The sequence below is a fragment of the Rhinoraja longicauda genome, chromosome 2 (genome assembly GCF_053455715.1).
Source record: "Rhinoraja longicauda isolate Sanriku21f chromosome 2, sRhiLon1.1, whole genome shotgun sequence".
Classification (NCBI taxonomy): domain Eukaryota; kingdom Metazoa; phylum Chordata; class Chondrichthyes; order Rajiformes; family Arhynchobatidae; genus Rhinoraja; species Rhinoraja longicauda.
Genome location: NC_135954.1, coordinates 18517665 through 18539007, shown reverse-complemented (window position 1 = coordinate 18539007; position 21343 = coordinate 18517665). Strand labels below are relative to the sequence as shown.

General features: G+C 41.5%; 1 protein-coding gene across 2 annotated transcripts in view; it reads left to right on the top strand.

The window, feature by feature from the left end:
• nkd2b (NKD inhibitor of WNT signaling pathway 2b) overlaps nucleotides 1-21343 on the top strand; it is a 141182-nt gene that overhangs the window by 102532 nt on the left and 17307 nt on the right. For both annotated transcript variants that reach the window (XM_078415699.1, XM_078415692.1), the window contains exon 4: nucleotides 2557-2617. In XM_078415699.1, the coding sequence (XP_078271825.1) occupies nucleotides 2557-2617 (61 nt within the window). The remainder of the gene's footprint in view (nucleotides 1-2556; nucleotides 2618-21343) is intronic.

The window sequence follows — 21343 nt, the reverse complement described above, 5'->3', positions numbered from 1 at the left end:
ACAGATGATTTGCAAGGATGAAATGCATTGAAGTGTAGAGAAGGTGCCTGTGAGAAATGGTACTTTCTTAAGGAGGACGAGGGCAAGGTTATCGTGGTTAGAAAACTTCATTGCAAGTGGCTGGTTAAATTTAAACAAGTCACTGGTGTTTGTCAGAAACTGAGCCCCATTAGAAGTCAGGAAGGGAGATTAAGGGGTTTCTCAGATTTCACTGAGTAGCTTTAGCTCTGCAGGCAAGAATAATCAATTGCATAGGTTGCAGGTGCAAGTTCCGATTGCAACGCAAAATTGCAGGGTTTTGTGCCGTAACTGTCTCAGGAACTGAATTAAATATGAAAATGGGAATTTGAGGATGTTAACTTAAATTCCAAAAATGTGAAATAAAAGGTGAGAAGCTAAAGAAGGAAGAAAATAATGGGAGAATGGTCTGAATAGGTAAATGAAACAGGATAAAAAGAGATATTAAAGCCATACAGCACAAAAACAGGCCCTTTGGCCCAACTTGCCTATGCTGACCAAGATGCCCCATCTACACTAGTCCCACCTGCCCACATTTGGCCCATATCCCTCTAAACCTTTCCTATCCATTTACCTACCCAAATGTTATGTCTTTCCATGAAACCAGTTCTCTATCCAGTCTGCTAGTATGTGTTCTAACCCTCCAGAGCAGCCTACAATGCAGAACCTTATAAAATACCTTGCTGAAGTCCATAATGTCTGGCTTTGTCCTCATCAACCTTTCTGGTTACTACTTCAAAAAACTCAATCACATTCGTAAGATATGATCTCCCATGTACAAATGCAAGCTGACTAATCCAAATCAGCCATTGTCTATCCAAATGCATAAGTATCTAATATTGCAGAACCCTCTCTGTAACTTGTCTACCATAACTATCAGGCTCACTGGTCTATAATTTCCAGACTTTTCCTGGCAGCTCTTAAATTGAAGCACAACATTAGCCACCCTCCAGTCTTCCGACACCTCACCCATATCTAATGATGGTTTATATATCTCAGCTAGGATGCCTGGAATTTCTTCTATCTTCCCACAGTATCGTCTGATATTCCTGTTCAGGCTTGGGAGATTTATCTACCTTTATACGCTATAGGATATTCAACACCTCCTCAACTCTAATATGGACTGTCCTCAAGATATCTCCATTAACTGCCCCAAGTTATCCAGTTTGTCTTTTTATTTCTCCATACGCCTAGTGTGTAGAATAGAACTAGCGTGAACAGGTGATCACAGGTCGGTCAGGACTCGGTGGGTCGAAGGGCCTGTTTCCACGCTGTATATCTAAACTTAAAACAAAACCTGTAAGATGCTTCACTGGAATTGGACATTGAGCCAAAGGAAGAGGTACTGGGATCAATGGCCGAAGATTTGTTTATGATTTGAAAGGAGGTGGGAGTGTTTGTGTGGTTGAAATGTTGGCTAACGTGGGCTAAATTTGACAAAGATTTTGATCCGCAAACCTCAGAAGTGAGAGGACATCCATACCAACGATGTGGCTTCAACAAATCTTTTGTGGATCGAACCATAAAATACAGATGCCAATTATTATTGTTAAATCTGCTTTTTTTTTTAAATACATTTTTCAGAGCACAATTAGAAATGTTCTTTTTTTTTACCTTCAGGAAGATCATGCTAACAGTGAGAAAGTACAGATGAAATTTATTGTGGGTGGCTTTGTTAATGGGAAGATAGATGAAAAACTTGGCCTCTTTCATTAGATCAAAGAAGTTTATGGGAGATCTGGAGGAGGTGGTTCTCAATGAGTGAATGGAAATTGAATTCCGCTGCTCAGTGAATCAGCAAGTTGAGGGAACAGATTAATCACCAAAAGAATAAAGGAATAGATGATAAGAAATTCCTTAGGTGGGGAGTTGGACCATGAAATATAGTTGTTGGTCCGTGGAGTACCTAATCCAAGCGGGGAAAATGGACAAACATTCAAGATCTGAGTGCAAAGAACATTGTGCCTTGGACAATAGACAATAGGTGCAGGAGGAGGCCATTCGACCCTTCGAGCCAGCACTGCCATTCAATGTGATCATGGCTGATCATTCTCAATCAGTACCCCGTTCCTGCCTTCTCCCCATACCCCCTGACTCCGCTATCCTGAAGAGCTCTATCTAGCTCTCTCTTGAACGCATTCAGAGAATTGGCCTCCACTGCCTTCTGAGGCAGAGAATTCCACGGATTCACATGTTGATAACACTGGGAGGACAAGTGGAAAGGATAGATTGGTCCCACCTTCACAGAACAATTCTGCACTAAGAATAAAATTATCGTCAGTAAAGTTGTCCATCTGTATGTGTCGACTCTTCCTTTTCAAAATAAAAGGACACTTGAATAATTTCACCAAACTACATTGCAGCTGGCTTTGTTTTGATTTTTGGGACAGTGCATACGCAGCTCGCTGCTGCTCCTTTTATCTGAGTTCCTCGGCGCAGGGAAGTGCATATCCTTTGTTAATGACTCATCGACTGCGATTCTTTCCTATTCCCCCACATCTGTTACTTGTCTGTAAAATGTAATTTCTCTCTCTGCAGGAACTTCTGAATGGAGAACTGAAAGGTGGTCAGTTCCTGGATGACCAGTGCCCCCTAGAGGGTAAGTGAAAAACGCAGCGCAGTCTGTAATTGTGGAGTTGAAATAGGTGACAAACAAATATTCAAAATAGTTCATTTTTTAAAGCACCTCAAAAATGCCTGTGGTAGTGTGAAGAAAACTTTTTTTTCTGAGACCTGGTTCATCAGAAGTTGAATGTTAATGAAGGTATGTACTTAACGCTGTAAACATGATGCTTTCAATGCATCTAAAGGAGTGTCAAATTAGCTTTATTTGTTCAATTTGGTAAAAATCCAAAAGCTTAAAACTGATTTATTTTCTGTGAAAAAGGACACAAAGGGCTGGAATAACTCAGCGGGTCAGGTGTCATGAGGTCTCACCGGCAGCATCTCTGGAGAACGTGCATAGGTGATGTTTTGGGCTGGACCCTTTTCTTGGGGGAGCAACCCGACCCGAAACGTCACCTATCCATGTTCTCCAGACATGCTGCCGCTGATCTGCTGAGATACTCCAGCGCTTTGTGTCTTTGAATGTAAATCAGCACTTGCAGTTCCTTGTTTGTAGTTTCCTTTGTGTGTATTTGGATTGTGAATGTCACTGGTGAAGCCACCTTTTATTGCCTGTCCACAAATGCACTTGAGCTGTCCTCTTGAACCACAGAGTGTCATCCACTGAAGGTATTTCCACAGTGCATTTAGGTGAGAAGTTTCAGATGCAAGACCCTGTAGGCGGTAGTATTTTCATCTGCCTGCTACCGTTAGTCCTCTTGGGGGTTAAGGTTGTGGGCATGGGGAATTGCCTTGAGCGAGTAGCTGAAATGCATTTTGTAAGCTAGACACACAGCAGCCACTGTGCTGGTGGTGGTGTATGGAATGAATGTTTTATGGCAGTGGGTAAAATGCCTTGCAAGGAAGCTGCTTTGCTTCGGGTGTTGAGAAGTTCTTTGAGAGTTGTTAAAGCCGCACTCATCCAGGCAAGTGGAGATTAATCCATTTCACACCTAACTTGTGCCTAGTAGTTTAGTTTAGAGGTACAGCGCGGAAACAGGCCCTTTGGTCACCGAGTCCGCACCGACCAGCGATCCCTGCACGTTAACACTATCCTACACACACTAGGGACAATTTTACACTTTACACCAAGCCAATTTACCTACATACCTATAAGTCTTTGGAGTGTGGGAGGAAACCGAAGATTTGGGAGAAAACGCACGGTGAGAACGTACAAACTCCGTACAAACAGCACCTGTAGTCGGGATCAAACCCGGGTTTCCAGCGCTACAAGCGCTGTAAGGCAGCAATTCTACCGCTGCACCACCATGCCGCCCACCAAGTAGGAAGTACAAATTGGCAGTAGAAAGGCTTAGGAACGTCATTAAGACATCACCATGCCTTGTCATCACACTACCACCCATTCCATCACCGCATTATTTACATAGGTAGTCCAGGTAGGCTTCTTGGTACTCAGGTTTTCGGTTTTGAGCGTGTACTTTTGTCAATATTGAGCTTGTAATGAACAGGCTCACAGTTAAAATACCTGAAGAAGGGTCTCCACCCTAAACATCACTTATCCATGTTCTCCAGAGATCCGACCTGACCTGCTGAGTTACTCCAGCATTTTGTGTCCTTTAGCCCACAGTTATTTTTTCCCCACCACCTTCACCCATCCAGAATCTGTACAGATCAATAATCGGTCCTAGATGGACACAAAGTGCTGGAGTAACTCGGCGTTCTCAAGGCTGCATCTCTGGAGAAAAAAATAGCTGACATTTTGGGTCGGGAGCCTTCTTCAGACTCTTCATAATCCACCCCAACCGCATTCATAATCTATACGGACTTATAATTTGTATAAATTATCGTTGTGGGGTGGTAGTTGATGGACTGTAAAGAATTAGGACACATTAGCAAAACTATTTCAAAGCCCACCTACACAAGATGGAGGGTGGCAAGTTGGATTATTTTGGGGGGCTGGAGGAGCTTACCAGTAAAGGCAGAGAAGTAAAGGCAGAGAACTTTTTAACAATAATTCGCATTTATAAAGTGGATTTTAGAATGATTTAAATGTTCAAAGTTTTACAAGAATTATCCGACAAAACAAAAGATATTTGAAACGCATGAAGAGATTTTTGACAGCTGACCTAAACTTTGGCCACAGGTGATATTTAAGGAGCAACTTGAAGGTGCAGAATGAGGTGAAGGAGTTTTCAGAGGTAATTTTAGAGCTACCGACCAAGGCATCTGAAGGTGCAGCCACTGAGTGGAATTGCCATGAAGAGTGTAGAGTCAAGAAACTTGCGGATCAAAGTAGACACTGATTGCAAACAAGCTCCTTTTAACCTCGAGCTGTTGCCAGGAAAAGGGATGAAGTTGGTAGCTGGGACAACGGGCAACAGCTTTTATCTTTGCAGTGTCTGGTGGGGAGACAGTGGATGTTTGGCAATCAGTTTGACAAATTGGAGCAAGGGAAGCAAATGAGGGAAGCAGAGTGATTAGAGCTGAGTACCACCAGCATTCAAGTGGGATCTGAGGGGGAGAAACATAGTGTGATTGCAAACCAGCTCAATGCGAAAAGTAGCAATGCCCCTTTGGTTTTTCCATGCATTTCCCTAATCCACCCCGACAGTTTCATATATCTATGTGCAGTCTGGTGATTATAGCTGCCAGTTTTTACTGTTCACAGTGGAGCCTTCAGTAAAGTACTGTGATTGCTGGTGTTATTTTAAAATCTCCTGTTCCTGTGTTTTGTCTCCTGCTGCCAACTTTGCCGAACCTTTCTTCTTGAGGCTGCATTAAGGAGAGTCACATGCGAACAAGATCAGGGCAGCATGCATATCTCTTAAACCCCCAGCTGGGGTGCAGGGAAATGTGGGAGGAAAAGATGTGTTTGCTTTGAACATGCATTAAAATAATCCACCCATCTTTGCAAAAGACAATAGGGCACTGATGTGAGCAACACTTTTGTAATTGTTCAAGTGGGAGTAAAACCTGCAACTCCCTGCAGGTAGTTGGTGTATTTGTCCATTTTATGCGTGGAGGGTTAGTGTGTGGGGCGGTGCTAGTGTGTGGGGCGATGGCTGGTCGGCCCTGACTCAGTGGGCAAAAGGGTCTGTTTCAAAGTCATTGGGTGATTACAGAATAGTGCACGCCTTTCCCTTGCCTTGAAAGTGGCCGTGGGTAGCCTGGATATGGGCCAAAGGTGGGCAGGTAGAACATTTGTAGATGGGGCATCTTGGTCAGCATGGCAAGTTGGGCTGAGGGGCCTGATTCTATGCTGTGTGACTCTATGACTTTTTTTAGAATGACACAATGGTCATTGAGCCAATAGAACACGACAATTCTGACTGTCCTGAACCTTGCCAATGCAGGCTACTTGCAGATAAACAGAAAATCTGAGAGTGAATTGCTTAACTCTGTCAACTTGTACATCTCACCAGTATTGGAAGGCCTGGGATGGAGCTAATTACATACCGCCTTGGATCCCAGTACATGGGAGCTATGGCAGATGGTGGAAAACGCTTGTGTGTGGGTTAGGGGAGAGTATCACTTGTTGTGTGAGGAAGAGAGAAATTACTTTAACCAGAAATATTTTTTTTGCAATATCATAGTAAGTTGATGACAAGCGTGAGCCTTGTTAAAATACTGCATGTAATCTGTTTTGAGTTTTTATAACTGGAACTCCATGGCTAATTAGCTTTCAAGAGCGATTGGGAAAGCGCGCTCTCAGTGGCGTCTGTTCTAGTTGACATGAAGTACTGCTACAGCTGATTACATAGAATGGTCATCCAAACAAAATATGAATCGGAGATTTAAAGAGCTGCAGATGCAGAAATCCTGTGTAGAACACAGTGCTGGAGTAACTCGGTGGGACAGGCAGCATCTCTGGAAGTTAATGGATAGGCAACGTTTGGGGTCAGGACCCTTCTTCACTCTGAGGTTACTCCAGCACTTTGCGTTGTATGCAAAATTTGTTTAGTTTATTGTCACATACCGAGGTACAGTGAAAAGCTTTTGAGTGCTAACCAGTCAGCATAAACATAACACAAGATTCCAATTGAGCCATCCGCAGTGCACAGTTACATGATAAAGGGAATAGCATGAATAATGTTTAGTTCAAGGTAAAGTCCAAACAAAGATAGTCCAAGGGTCTCCAATGAAGTAGATAGTAGCTCAAGACCGCCCTCTAGTTGTTGGTAGTTCAGATATTGACCTGTTAAGTGAGAGGCACTGGTACATCACTCAAGGTTGTCCCTGGTCTTTTTTACTCTTTTCCTTTCGCTTGTTCAAAGTTGCTTTGCTTTTGCATTGGTCCACAAGACTATTTCAGCTGGGTGGTTTTGTTCCGCTCATGTACATGCATTGTGAAACGTGATTTAGAGTGGCCAACAGCGCCGTGGGGATTTTCTCCATTTCCTTTAGAAGAATTAAGAATTCTAAAGGTTAGTTCTAATTAAATAAATCAGCGGCTGCTTTAGGATTTGAAAGGGATAATTATGTGAGTCTAAATATGTCACCTCCAAGTGACACAGGCATGTCTAATTAGTTATGGCTGAATAAAACTGCTTTTGGTTAGAACTGCTTGTTTACTGAAAACAGTTCTCAAATTGTGTCTGCCAATGAAGTCCCAAGGGTCTGGAGAAGCTTTTGGCTCCTTTTACAACCCAGCATTTAACACCAATGGTGAGGGAGGAGGTCAGATAGGAATTTTGAAAACGAATCTGTAGTATGCATTATAAACTACTGAGGTAATACGAAAAACATTCTTACATTGGTCGCTTTCTCTGCTAAGTAGACATTGCTCAAACCAAATAGGCCTTTTTTAACGTACTTATAAGGAACTGCAAGTGCTGGTTTACAAAACAAAAGACACAAAGTGCTGGAGTAACTGATCTCTGGAGAACATGGATATGAGACATTTCTGATCAGGTCCCTTCTATACCTTTTGTGTGCTGGTTACATTTACTGGACAGTGTCAGTCAAACCTCTGTTTTCCCACCTTGCTGGAATGTAACTTTAATTAAGTAACTCTGGAATGAAGATAAGCACAAAATGCTGGACTAACTCTGGGTCAGGCCGCGCCTCTGGAGAAAAGGAACAGGTGATGTTTTGGGGTCGAGACCCTTCAGACTGAGAGTCAGGGGAGAGGGGAAACTAGAGGTTTGAAAAGGTACAAAGAACAAATGAATGAAAGGTATGAAAAGAACAAATCAAAGCCAGCGACGATGATCAAGGAAAGGTGGAGCACCAAATAGTCCATTGTTGGCTGTGGAAAAGGTGAAAGAAAACGAGTGGATACAACTCTGGAATGAAGATTGATTTTTAGGAATGGTGAAAACTAACATCTGATTCACTGTTGTTCAGGGAATCAATTCTGCCATGCTTTCTGCTTCGGATTTAAATGGGACATCAGATCTCAATCAATGTGATTGACTCTTGAATGGTCTATGATGTGATCTGGCAATAACTCAGCTCGAAGGCAGTTCGGGATGGGCTACATTGCTGGCCTTTGATACCCACATTCCACGAATCCAAATTAAACATTGTAAATCACTTTCTTAATGGGGGTAGACAGTTTTCTGTCTTGACTGTATTTTGCTAATTGAAAATGGAGTGTTGGCAACAATTGTAATAGTTCTTGTGCAGTTGATGACTTGTGGATTTACTTTTTCTACAACATAAAATGGATGATTGATTCTTATTTCAGCAATTAAATATTTTGGAAGCTGGTTTATAAATTCAATAATGAACTGTTCAGGCAGGCTAAACAAAATCCAACAATCTCATCCAAAAAGGACTTGCTGCATGCCCCCATGAGAGATGTACATTGTAGATATCCAAAACGTTGTGAATGGTAGGCCAAAATAAGTGAGTAAGAAAAGAAGATAGACACAAAAAGCTGGAATAACTCAGCGGGGCTGGCAGCATCTCTGGCGAGAAGAAATGGGTGACGTTTCGGGTCGAAACCATTCCTCAGTCTGAAGAATGGTCTCGACCCGAAAAGTCACCCATTCCTCCTCTCCAGGGATGCTGCCTGTCCCGTTGAGTTACTCCAGCTTTTTGTGTCTAGCTTTGGTTTAAACCAGCATCTGCAGTTCCTTCCGACACAAGTGAGTGGAAAACTTGCATTAAAGATACATTATACGTTAAGTCGGGTCGAGTACATTATTATATGCACCTATACACATGGTTCTTATTCATCCCCTCTATTTACATCTCCTAAACGGCAGATCAGCTGTGATTAACAAGCCTTTACCAGGTTCTCTCGGTTGCACCACCACTAAATCATTAAGTCTCTCTTCATTTCCACCCAGTCACACAAATTCCCTTATTTCTCTGCACTCCTCCTTGTCATTAAATCCTGTTTGCTTTCTAATTGACATCTTTTTTTGTTGAGCATTTATCAATCCGAAATATCAACTCTTTGTCCCTCCAGAGCTTTTGCCTGACGTACTGAATATTTCAGGAATTTTCTGTTTTTATTTCAGATTTCCAGCATTTGTAGTATTTTAAAATTCTTGATGAAATTACACGATGCGAGTCTGGTTATCGAGGAAAGTTCTTTCTGCAGGCACGGAATAATCCTATTAGCTAAAGTGGTTTTCAACTGGCTATGAAGGCCATGAAGAATTATATTCACGTTGATTCAATTTTACTGAAGTAACACAGTGCAAAGGCAGAAAAGAACTCATAAATATAATCATAACATAGGAATTAGAATCAGGATCAGGAGCAGGCTAACTGACTCCTTTAGTCTGCAACATTACAGAGATAATTGCTGAAGATCAGCCTCGACTCCATGCCCTTATCCCGTAATGTCCAACAATCTATTGGTATTGGAAAGGCAAGTGGATATACAGGGAATGGAGGTTTATGGATCATGTGCAGGCAGATGAGATCTTTATCTTAGCATCATGTTTGGCATTGACATTATAGGCTCAAGGGTCTATTATGGTGCTATGTTCTATTTAAAGCTAATTCTGGTTTTCTGTTTTCTACACTGAAGTGGTCAACCTCGCGTTTTTCCACATTGCTTCCAACTGCTGTATTTTTGCCCATTCATTTAGCTTGTCTTTAAATTAAATTTCATTTCTTTACATTCTCTTTCATACTTTCAATCCAAACTAGTTTTCTGTCATCAACGGGCTTGGAAATATGATGATAGACACAAAATGCTGGAGTAACTCAGCGGGACAGGCAGCATCTCTGGAGAGAAGGAATGGGTGACGTTTCGGGTCGAGACCTTTCTTCACAAATATGATGTTTAATTATCTCGGCTAAATCTTTGATATCTGTTGCATGGCACGAACCTGTTTTCCAGGTAGACTAAATGATTTTTTTATCTGACACTTGGTGTTTCAGGGATTTTGTGAAAACCTTATTTTGGAATCACTATTTGACTTGTCTCTTACCATTCTGTTAGTTTTGAAAAATCCTAGTCACATCAATTTTTTAGTTTAGTTATATTATCACGTATACCGAGGTACAGCGAAAAGCTTTTTTGGTGCGTGCTATCCAGTCAACGCGAAGATTATACATGATTACAGTAAAACCGTCCACAGTGTACAGATGGATAAAAGGGTTATTATTTAGTGCAAGATAAATAGCATGCCCTTTGCAATTGGCAGTAGAGCTGAAATGAGGTGAATACCCAGGAGTGGAACGCTTGGGAAGCAATAGTCCAGAGACACCCATTCCTTTTACACTTTCCATGCATCACATCTCAAATTACCCTCGTATTGTGATCTTTAAAATCTCGTTTTTTTTAATAGTGAAATAGGTTTCAGCTGTTTGAACCAAGAAGGCAACAGCTAATTGGCATCTCATTTCAAAGCCTGCCTGATCTTTTCCATTGAAGAAAGACACTAAATGCTGGAGTAACTCTGCGGGCCAGACAGCATCTCTGGAGAAAAGGTATAGGTGACGTTTCAGGTCGAGACCCGACTTCAGACTGATCTTTTCCATTGTCTGAGAGGGGGCCACTCGGAATCAGCTTTGTAGGTCCTGTCTCTCTGATTTCTCAACTGTACAAAAATGGGCATTTTTACGATCTCTGTAAACACGTTGCGCCAAGTTTGCAGAAGGGGGCAAATTGACGACGTAAATCTTTGTGATAAATCTGTGAGCCGCCTGGTTCATAGAAACTTAGAAAATAGGTGCAGGAGATGGCCATTTGGCCCTTCGAGCCATTCATTGTGATCATGGCTGATCGTCCCCAATCAATAACCCATGCCTGCCTTCGCCCCATATCCCTTGATTCCACTAACCCCTAGAGCTCTATCTAACTCGCTCTTAAATTCATCCAGTGATTTGGCTTCCACTACCCTCTGTGGCAGAGAATTCCACAAATTCACAACTCTATGGGTGAAAATGTTTTTTCTGACCTCTGTTTTAAATGGCCTCCCCTTTATTCCAAGACTGTGGCCCCTGGTTCTGGATTCGCCCAACATTGGGAACATTTTTCCTGCATCTAGCTTGTCCAGTCCTTTTATAATTTTATATGTTTCTATAAGATGTTCTGTTTAGCCTTTGAGAGTTAATGTCCAAGTTCCAAGGAAAAGTTTGTTTCCTTACTAAAATGAGCCAAGGCTATCCCAATCTGAGTATCAGGAGTAAATTGTCCTTATGTCAGAAAAGGAGTAAGTTGTAGCTGGGAACAATTAATCGGCTCAAATTTCGTCTCTGATTTTCATGGTTCTGTCTTTTTTTAAAATATGTTGTTTGACCCTTCTCCAGTGAGATTATAACCTGATAATCACTTCCAGGTACCCACTGCTCTCTTAAATATCTCTTGTGGAGTAAATGATTTCAATCTGTTCGTTTAAGGTTTGAAGAGTGCATTTCATAGTAACTTCAGATTGTCACAGAGCTAAATGATTCTATTTTTTAAAATCAGTTGATCTTGTGGATTCTGAATGGTGTGCTATTGCCAGTCCATTCGGTATCATTAAAGTTAGTATAAGCTTTCAACTTAGCTGAATAAGGCAATCTCCTCACTGCTGCTGCTCTTGAATTTATTCATTCACCAAATATTCATTTACCGAACCCGTGGATAAATAAAATACGTTTTGTTTTTAAATGAAGAGCTGGGATCTATCCATGATTTATGCATCCCAAATATGTCATCACAGCACAGGCAAATGGAATATAGTGTTACAAGTGTGGAGTCATGCATTTTGGTAGTAAGAATAAAGGCGCAGACTATTTTCTAAATGGCGAGAGAATCCAGAAATCGGTGGTACAAAGGGACTTGGGAGTGCTGGTGCAGGATTCTCAAAGTTACTCTGCAAGTCGATTCAGTAGTAAAGAAAGCAAACTCAATGCTACCATTTATTTCAAGAGAGGTTGTATACAAAAACAGGGATGTAATGTTGATGCTCTAAGGTGCTGGTAAGGCCGCATTTGGAATAGTGTGAGCAATTTTGGGCACCATATCTGAGGAAGGATGTGCTGGCTCTGGAGAGGGTCCAGAGGAGGTTTACGAGAATGGTCCCAGGAATGAGAAGGTTAACCTATCTATGATGAGTATTTGTCGGTACTGGGCTTGTACTCGCTGGAGTTTAGAAGAATGAGGGGGAGACCTCATTGAAACATACAGAATAGTGAAAGGCTTGGATAGAGTGGATGTGGAGCGGATGTTTTCACTAGTGGGAGAATCTAGGACTAGAGGTCATAACCTCAGAATTAAAGGACATTCTTTTCGGATGGAGATGAGGAGAAATTTATTTTGTCAGGAGGTGGTGAATCTGTGGAATTCTTTGCCATAGAAGACTGTGGAGGCCAAGTCAGTGGATATTTTTAGGCAGTGATAGATAAATTCTTGATTAGTACAGGTGTCCGAGGTTATGGGGAGAAGGCAGGAGAATGGGGTTAGGAGAGATAGATCAGCCATGATTGAATGGCGGAGTAGACTTAATGGGCCAAATGGCCTAATTTTACTCCTATCACTTATGAGGGCGTGCAGCGTAGGTTTACTAGGTTAATTCCAGGAATGGCGGGACTATCATATGTTGAAATACACTGGAATTTAGAAGGATGAGAGGAGATCTTATCGAAACGTATAAGATTATTAATGGGTTGGATACGTTAGAGGCAGGAAACATGTTCCCAATGTTGGGGGAGTCCAGAACAAGGAGCCACAGTTTAAGAATAAGGGGCAGGCCATTTAGAACTGAGATGAGGAAAAACTTTTTCAGTCAGAGAGTTGTGAATCTGTGGAATTCTCTGCCTCAGAAGGCAGTGGAGGCCAATTCTCTGAATGCATTCAAGAGAGAGCTGGATAGAGCTCTTAATACTGATTGAGAATGATCAGCCATGATCACATTGAATGGCGGTGCTGGCACGAAGGGCCAAATGGCCTCCTCCTGCACCTATTGTCTATTTTATAATATGCATTTGTGAATTCCTTTATAATATCAAAAGGTCCTCAAGCTCTCCATGATTCTGTAAGTGGGGGAAGTGTGATGCCAGCAATGGGGTACATTAGCACAGGCAAGTTTTAAAGAGTTTGTTGAAGGACAAAGGAGGAAAAGATAATGAAGGAATTCCATCGTTCGAGACCCAAGGTACCTGAAGGCACGCTAGAGCAAAGAGAATTGCTGTCAGGCCAGAAGTTAATAAATGGATGAGCATGGATCTCAGGATTATGGAACTGGAGGGGTAAACCTCGTCCAATATTCCCACTTTCCACACGTCGACCACGTGGCCCGATACCCGATGGGAGTAGCAGACAGAGTTGATTGGTCTTGTGGCCATTGGCTGGGGATGTTCCATTCAGACTAGGGACAGAATCCAACATAAATGTTGTTAATCTTGTCACTTCATTTTTGCTTGGCAATACGGTTGCTGGAGTAATTGCCCCTGTCATCATGCAGACATGGCATGTTTGGTGATGGCACTTTGTGAAAAGAAAACTAAACAACATTTTATTCATCATTAAATTTAAGGATTTCATCTAAATGCGAACCTGAAATTAATTTAGTAATCCAAATATGTTTCTATTTAAAAGGAAATAATCTTGGATGCAATATTAATTGTAATTTTCTTGACAGCAGCCGAAGGGGTGGCACAGTAGTGTAGCAGTAGAGTTGCTGTCTTATAACGCCAGAGACCTGGGTTCAATCCTGACTATGGGTGCTGTCTGTACGGAATTTGTACGTTCTCCCTGTGGCCCCGTGGGTTTTCTTCGGGTCCTCCAGTTTCCTCCTACACTCCAAAGATGTACAGGTTTGTAGGTTAATTGGCTTTGGTGAAATTGTAAATTCTTCCTAGTGTGTAGGATAGTGCTAATGTACAGGGTGATCACTGGTTGGCATGGACTCGGTGGGCCGAAGGGCCTGTTTCTGCATGGTATCTCGAAAGTTTAAATGCTTTTACAATGGGGCTGTGTTCACTACTGTGGTGGCTGTGTTCACTACTGTGGTAACTGTTGAGGGTGGAACTATTTGATAGGAAGAACAAGGAAGATATAATAATGTAAAGGTATATTAAAGCAGGTTGAGCAATTCTCTCAGTGGCAACTTTGTGCGAATGTCCTGCCTGCTTCAACGGCTGAATTTTTTTAACGTCCCCTATTCCTTTTCTCCGGAGATGATGCCTGACCTGCTGAGTTACTCCATCTTTTTGTGTCTATCTTATGGTCATCTGGTAACTTGCTCCACTGCCATTTGTGGCACTTGGTTACTCTTAAATAGGTCTGCTGCATTTCCTATGTTTCAGCAGTGAGTGGTTCATAGAAACATAGAAAATAGGTCCAGGAATATGCCATTCGGCCCTTCGAGCCAGGCAATATGATCATGGCTGATCATCTAAAATCAGTACCCCGTTCCTGCCTTTTTCCCATATCATAGAAACATTGAAAAAAGGTGCAGGAGGGGCCATTCGGCCCTTCGAGCCAGCACCACCATTCATTGTGATCATGGCTGATCGTCCCCATTCAATACCCCGTGCCTGCCTTCTCCCCATATCCCTTGATTCCACTAGCCCCTAGAACTCTATCTAACTCTCTCTTGGTTTCCACTGCCCTCTGTGGCAGAGAATTCCACAAATTCACAACTCTCTGGCCATCGGAGCTAAATCGAACTCTTTCTTGAAACATCCAGTGAATAGGCTTCCACTGCCTTCTGTGGCAGGGAATCCCACAGATTCACAACTCTCTGGGCGAAAAAGTTTTCCTCATCTCATGAGGAAACTAAAGTTCTGGTTCGGAAAAGTACGAGTAAATCTGCTTCTTCCTTGAAAAGACCCAAAGGACTCTCATTGTAAGTCAAATTTATTTTACTTTAATGATCCCTTGATATCATTTACACAATTACATTGGGGAAAAAATGCACGTTTTTGTGTAATTCCAATGGAAATGGCTTCAATGGGTTTTTTGGCTGCAGTTTCTGGCTCATGGAGATAGGAAGTGAAGCCAGATCCTGCAGGCGTGCCATGGGTATGCAAACATTTCTTTTCCTCCTGTTGCCCTTGGCTGCAAAAATCCAAATATCTCCATGGATCTGGTCAGGAATGTTTGCTTTTTATTGATCCACAGACAATGAATGATAACTGAGTCTTTGATAACTATTAGCAGATTAAGAAATACAATAGCCCATTGTAATGAATTTTCAATTTTTTAACTGCATGTAGATCTATGGGCAACTTTTATGGGGCACAGATCCGTGTTCAGTTTTCCTAAATGAAAGATGTGTAAGAGTCTGATACTGAAAGCTGTAAGAGTGAAATAATTACCAACAGAATGTCCAGTCGGTGATACGTGACAAACATCTTCATCTTGGAATGGTTCTGGGTCTTGCTATTATTTAAAATGTGTTTCATTTTATTAAATACATAGCTACCTTATTGGGGTAACCATTAAAACTGAGGTGAGAATGAACTTTTTCACTCAGTGAATTTGTGGAATTTGTGGAATTCTCTGCCACAGAGAGCAGTGGAGGCCAAATCACTGGATGAATTTAAGAGAGACTTAGATAGAGCTCTGGGGGCTAGTGGAATCAAGGGATATGGGGAGAAGTTGGGCACAGGTTACTGATTGTGGATGATCAGCCATGATCACAATGAATGGCTGTGCTGGCTCGAAGGGCTGAATGGCCTCCTCCTGCACCTATTTTCTATGTTTTGCAGGAAAACATGGGGTTTGTTAAAAGCTGTTTTCGGTCATGATGCCATGCTGGCAGTTAAACTGCAGATCGTTCTCGGAGAACTGAACTTAGTGGGCAGCACAGTGGCACAGCTAGCAGAGCTGCTGCCTGGCATCTCCAGTCACCCTGGCTTCAATCTGCACTTTCAAAGCTGACAGTGTGAAGTTTGCATGTTCTACCATGAACCATGTAGGTTTCCTCTAGGTGCTCCTGTTTCCTCTGGAGTCCCAAAGTCTTGTGAACTGGTAGATAAATTGGTTGCTGTAAATTGTCCTAAGTATGTAGATGAGTGGTAGAATCTGGAGGGAGTTGATGGCTATGTGGAAAGAATAAAGTGGCATTCAGTGCTGGATGACTGCAGATAGGTGCTTCATCATCAGCAAGAATCGAAGGAATGAATAGTCTGTTTTTGTTACATTTGACTTTGACTCTATGATGACCACTGCTCGTGTTTTGCACTGCTATCTGAAACAAAAATCATTTACATAGAACGTAGAATAGTACAGACACAAAATGCTGGAGTAACTCAGCAGGTCAAGCAGCATCTCTGGAGAAAAGGAATAGGTTTCAGGTCAAGATCCTTCTTGTTACTCCAGCACTCTGAAACGTCACCTATCCATGTTCTCCAGAGATGCTGCCTGACTTGGAGTTATCCAGCATTTTGTGTCTGTCTTCGGCATAAACCAGCATCTACAGTACAATTCTCTCTCACGCGTAGAACAGCATAGGAACAGGCCCATTGGCCCACAATGTCTGTGCTGAACACAATGCCAAGGTAAACTAATTTCATCTGCCTGCACATGTACATAGCTTAATCACTGTAAGCACTTCAATCAAAATGGTTTCAAGGAAGATAAATTAAGACAGCTCCAGAAATTCCAAGAATTTCCAGAATTTTCTAATACAGAATAAATTTCCCAGAATATTTTAATTCTTGGAATTGTTCCCCAGCAAACAAAGTTTCCTTTACTTTTGGCCTTCTCTGTCCCCTGGCTTGTTCCAAATCCCAGTTGGACTATTGCTTAAAAGTCTTCCTGCACAGCGTGTTCCTCTCCAGCTGAAGGAATTCCTGACCAATATTTATCATCTCCGCTGACATCATTTCAAAACAGTCAATCTGATCCCTTATCTTGTTTTTGCAATCTTGCTGCGTGCAAATTGGCTGCTGCACTTCCAACATGACTGCTCTTCTTACGTACATCTCTGGCTGTCACCTATCTCACTGTCTCTTTTGAACTGCCCGTCTATGTTTGGAGACTTGCACATCAAAAACATTGAAGGCATTGCAAGGCCATGCTCGTTATTCCATATACCTCACATTTCTGCTGAAATACACAAGACATAGAAACATAGAAAATCGGTGCAGGAGTAGGCCATTTGGCCCTTCGAGCCAACACTGTCGTTCAATATGATCATGGCTGATCATCCAGAATCAGTACCCCGTTCCTGCTTTTTCCCCATATTCCTTGATTCCGTTAGCCCTCAGAGCTAAACCTAACTCTCTATTGAATACATTCAGAGAATTGGCCTCCACTGCCTTCTGAGGCAGAGAATTCCACAGATTCACAACTTTCCTCATCGCAGTCCTAAATGGCCTACCCCTTATTCTTAAACTGTGACTCCTGGTTCTGGACTCCCCCCAAAATCAGGAACATTTCTCCTGCATCTCGCCTGTCCAATCCCTTAAAAATGTTATGTTTCTATAAGATCCCCTCTCATCCTTCTACATTCCAGTGAATTTAAGACTGAGGTTGAGCATCATTGATGGGACTTTGGTTTAATCATCACTCACCAGATTTGTTTGGACTATTTTAAGCATTGTAGTACCTTGCTTTCCATTACTAAAACTGAGTGCCAATTAAAGGTTTTCATGAAATATAGGATTACCCTGGTCTCCACTCTGTAAACTTTTGAACCCGTTCTGCAAAGAATTATCACAAAGATAGATGACATTTGCCTCTGCTACTTATGAACTTTCTCTTGGCTCACTACACAGTCTCACTTTTTTCATACCTCTCCTATTGATAGCCTTTTACAGGATTTTCACCCAACTCCTCTTGCTCTCTCTGATCTCATCTAGTCCATGAGTCATCTCACTAGGTTACGCCCAATAAAATTCTATACCAACCAACTTCTTTTCCTGAGCCCAGTGTTATCTAACTTTGCTAACCTTTCCCTCTCCTGCATTGACAACAAATGTGTTGACACCAACCGTCTCATCAATCGCATAAGACTCATTGTTCCTTCAAAGTATTCCCTCACATCCAACCTCCCTTTCACACCCAGAGTCCTTGAGTGTGCTGATATCTCCCAATCCGATCTCGCCACTTTCTCAATATGATGTTTGGATTTTAATTCTGAAATGACCCTAATCGAAGTGTGACATTCTGATGCAGTTTTGACAGTGTTAACTATTCCTAGTACATCATGATCGTATGATAACGTTTGCCACTCCATCTTTCTCCTTGCCTATCCTTTATCATCCATCTGCATGGACCTATACTGACATTACCTTTGTGCTCACCTGACGCTGTTGCCCTAGTTTGACAGTGCAATGATTTTAGAATTATTATTATGCCTGCTTATTAACTGTACTGCAACCAAAAAGGTTACCTGCAACAGGTTCTTCTTGTGCTCGTGCACTTTGACTTTGGCAGCAAGTCCCTGTTTTAGCTTGCCTGCTGTTTGAACCTTTCTTTGCTTGAACCTTTGTAACCTTTAGGTTTGATTATTCCAGTGCTTCTCCAGGCAACTTTCATCATCTACCATATATCTCCACATCACACCTGTACTTGCCAAACTGCATTTCGTTCCACTTCATCAACCTACGACCTTTTTAAAAGCCCCATTCACTAAGATGGCACCATAGTGGCAACTCTTTGTAAGCTTTTCCCAAAGAAGGATCTACTATCATCCGATACAATTGCTCTGTTCTTTTAAGGGGTTTTTTTCTACCTGTAATTATACACAATGCTGAAAACTCTATACTGCACACTGTATCTTCCCCTTTGTCCTATTTATTGTACTTGAGATTGGCTTGATTGTATTCACGTATAGTATTATCTGAATTTGTTTGAATAGCCTCATTAACTCAGCCGTCTATGGTCAGGTTTATATTATCTGTCCTGAATTCCACTTTTTTAACTCTCAAAACATTTATTGAGGAGAAGGTGCTTGGGTAGCTAAAAGGTCTGAAGGTGGATTAGTCACCTGGACCAGATGGGCAACACGCCAGGGTTCTGAAAGAGGTAGCTTTAGAGATTATGGAAGTATTAGTGGTGATCTTTCAAGAATTACTAGAGTCAGGAATGATCCAAGAGGAGGTTTATGAGAATGATGCTAGGTATGATTGGGTTAACATATCATGAGCGTTTCATGGCTCTGGGCCTGTACTCGCTGGAATTCAGAAAGATGAGGGGGACCTCATTGAAACTTACCAAATAGTGAAAGGCCAGCCTATAGTGAATGTGGAGAGGAAGTTTCCAATAGTGAGAGTCTAGGACCAGAGGGCACATCCTCAGAATAAAACGATGTACCTTTAGAGAGGAAATGAGGAGGAATTTTATGTAGTCAAGGATGGTAAATCTATAGAATTCATTGCCGCTAATGGTTGTGGAGGCCAAGTCATTTGGGTATTTTTAAGTTGGGGGTTGACAAATTTTTGATTAGTGAGGGTATCACGGATTATGGGGAGATGGCAAGAGAATAGGGTTGAGGGGGAAAGACAGATTAGCCATGAATGAATGGTGGAGTAAGTTCGATGGAACGAATGGCCTAATTCTGCTCCTGTGGTTTATGAACTTACAATGTTAAAATCTTTCTTCATTAGCGGTGCTACTTAAAGTGTAAATTGTAGCTGTTGCAATGTGCTTTGACACATGCTGAGAATTTAAAATGTACAATGCTTGTTCCAAACTTTTAGTAGGTGAAGGTATGAAGTATTTGCTCAGAAAATGTAGGAATTTTACTTTTGTTATTAGTTATTTGGTGAGCTTTGTGCATGCCAAGATAATTACTGTGAATGATACACTGAGGAAATAGAGTTGCCTTTGACCCAATTAATGTACTGCTTATGTGACTTCACATTGGGACTGCAAGAACTGGAACAGTCTGGAACAGGAAAAGGCCATTTGGCCCAGTGAGTTACACATCTTGATCTGCTGCCATGCATTCCACTGTTCTTTTTAATAGCTGTGTCTGGTGTTTGCATGGGAAAAGTGTTCCCACTTTTTCAGAAATTTGTGAATTGGATAAAGGGAAGACAAATTGCCTATGTAGACAGAGCCAGAAGGGAAAAAGAAGATCCAGTACCAGAACATGAACCAACCAGTTCTTGGGTGAATTCTAAATCTTCTGCGTTGCCTTAAATGTGACCTAATTCTTCAATTTGGGGCATGTATCTCTGCATATGTCACCACCTTATTAACTCCTGTACATTGTGTCCCTGCCTGGAAATGCTTCGATTTTGGATTTGCCATTCTTGTGCTTAGATTTTTTTCCCCCCTTTATTCATTCATATATTCCTTCAAAATAAACCTCTTCTATGATGGCCTCTTGAGGATTCTGACCTGAGCTCACCATTGGGACCGAGCCTGTCTGAAGAAGGGCCCCAACAGAAACATTTCAACTTGCACTATTATGGTCCGATTATCTATTGGATCTCAATTCCATAGTGGAATTCAATGCTGCAGAAGGCTGTGGAGGCCAAGTCAATGGATATTTTTTAAGGCGGAGATGGATAGGTTCTTCATTAGTACAGGAGTTGGGGGTTATGGGGAGAAGGCAGGAGAATGGGGTCAGGAGGGAGAGGTAGATTAGTCATGATTGAATGGCGGAGCAGACTTGATGGACCGAATGGCCTCTTTCTGCTCCTTTCACTTATGAACCTAGTATTACTGATAATCTGTTGCATTATTTATTATTGAATATCTATTTGTTGGGTAGTGTTAATATGTCTGTAGCAAGTACTAATTTAATTGTTCCGTTCCTGGTACTTGCATCAATTAAATACTCTTGACCCTTGAGCACAATCGAGCTAAGTTTAATGCATACTATAACTTGGAATGTTTTTCCTTGTTTTGGGTTATTTAATCTATAAATAAATAAAAACAAAAGTATTAGCCAGTACGTATAGGTCTAGAACCAAGTTTCTTATCTGTCTTCTGAGATGGCAAAAGATTGCAATATCTTTTGCCTTCCAGTCAACAATTTACCTTGACACAGGATAAATAGGGGGTTAGAAATTGGTGTTTGGGTATCTCTGGCTCATGAGGAAACCAAATTATCATAATTGGAGTCAAAATAAAAAGAGAGACTTTAATTGTAGGGTAAATGTAGCTGAATCTCCAAGGAGATTAAATGGATTTATTGTGTTTAACTACATCAATTGTGTTCCATCTAGTTTATTATCACGTGTATAGAGGTATAGTGAAAGGATTTTTGTTGCATGCTAACCAGTCAGCAGAAAGACAATACATGATTATAATCAATCAATTTACAGTATATAGATACATGATAAGGTAATAAAGTAAGAACTTGCATGCCTTATGTAAGGACATGCCTCAGATAGACATGAGTGGCTTCAAACTTCCAATGAAGTACTGCTCTTTTGGAGGTGCCCTTTTGTTTTGCAAGAT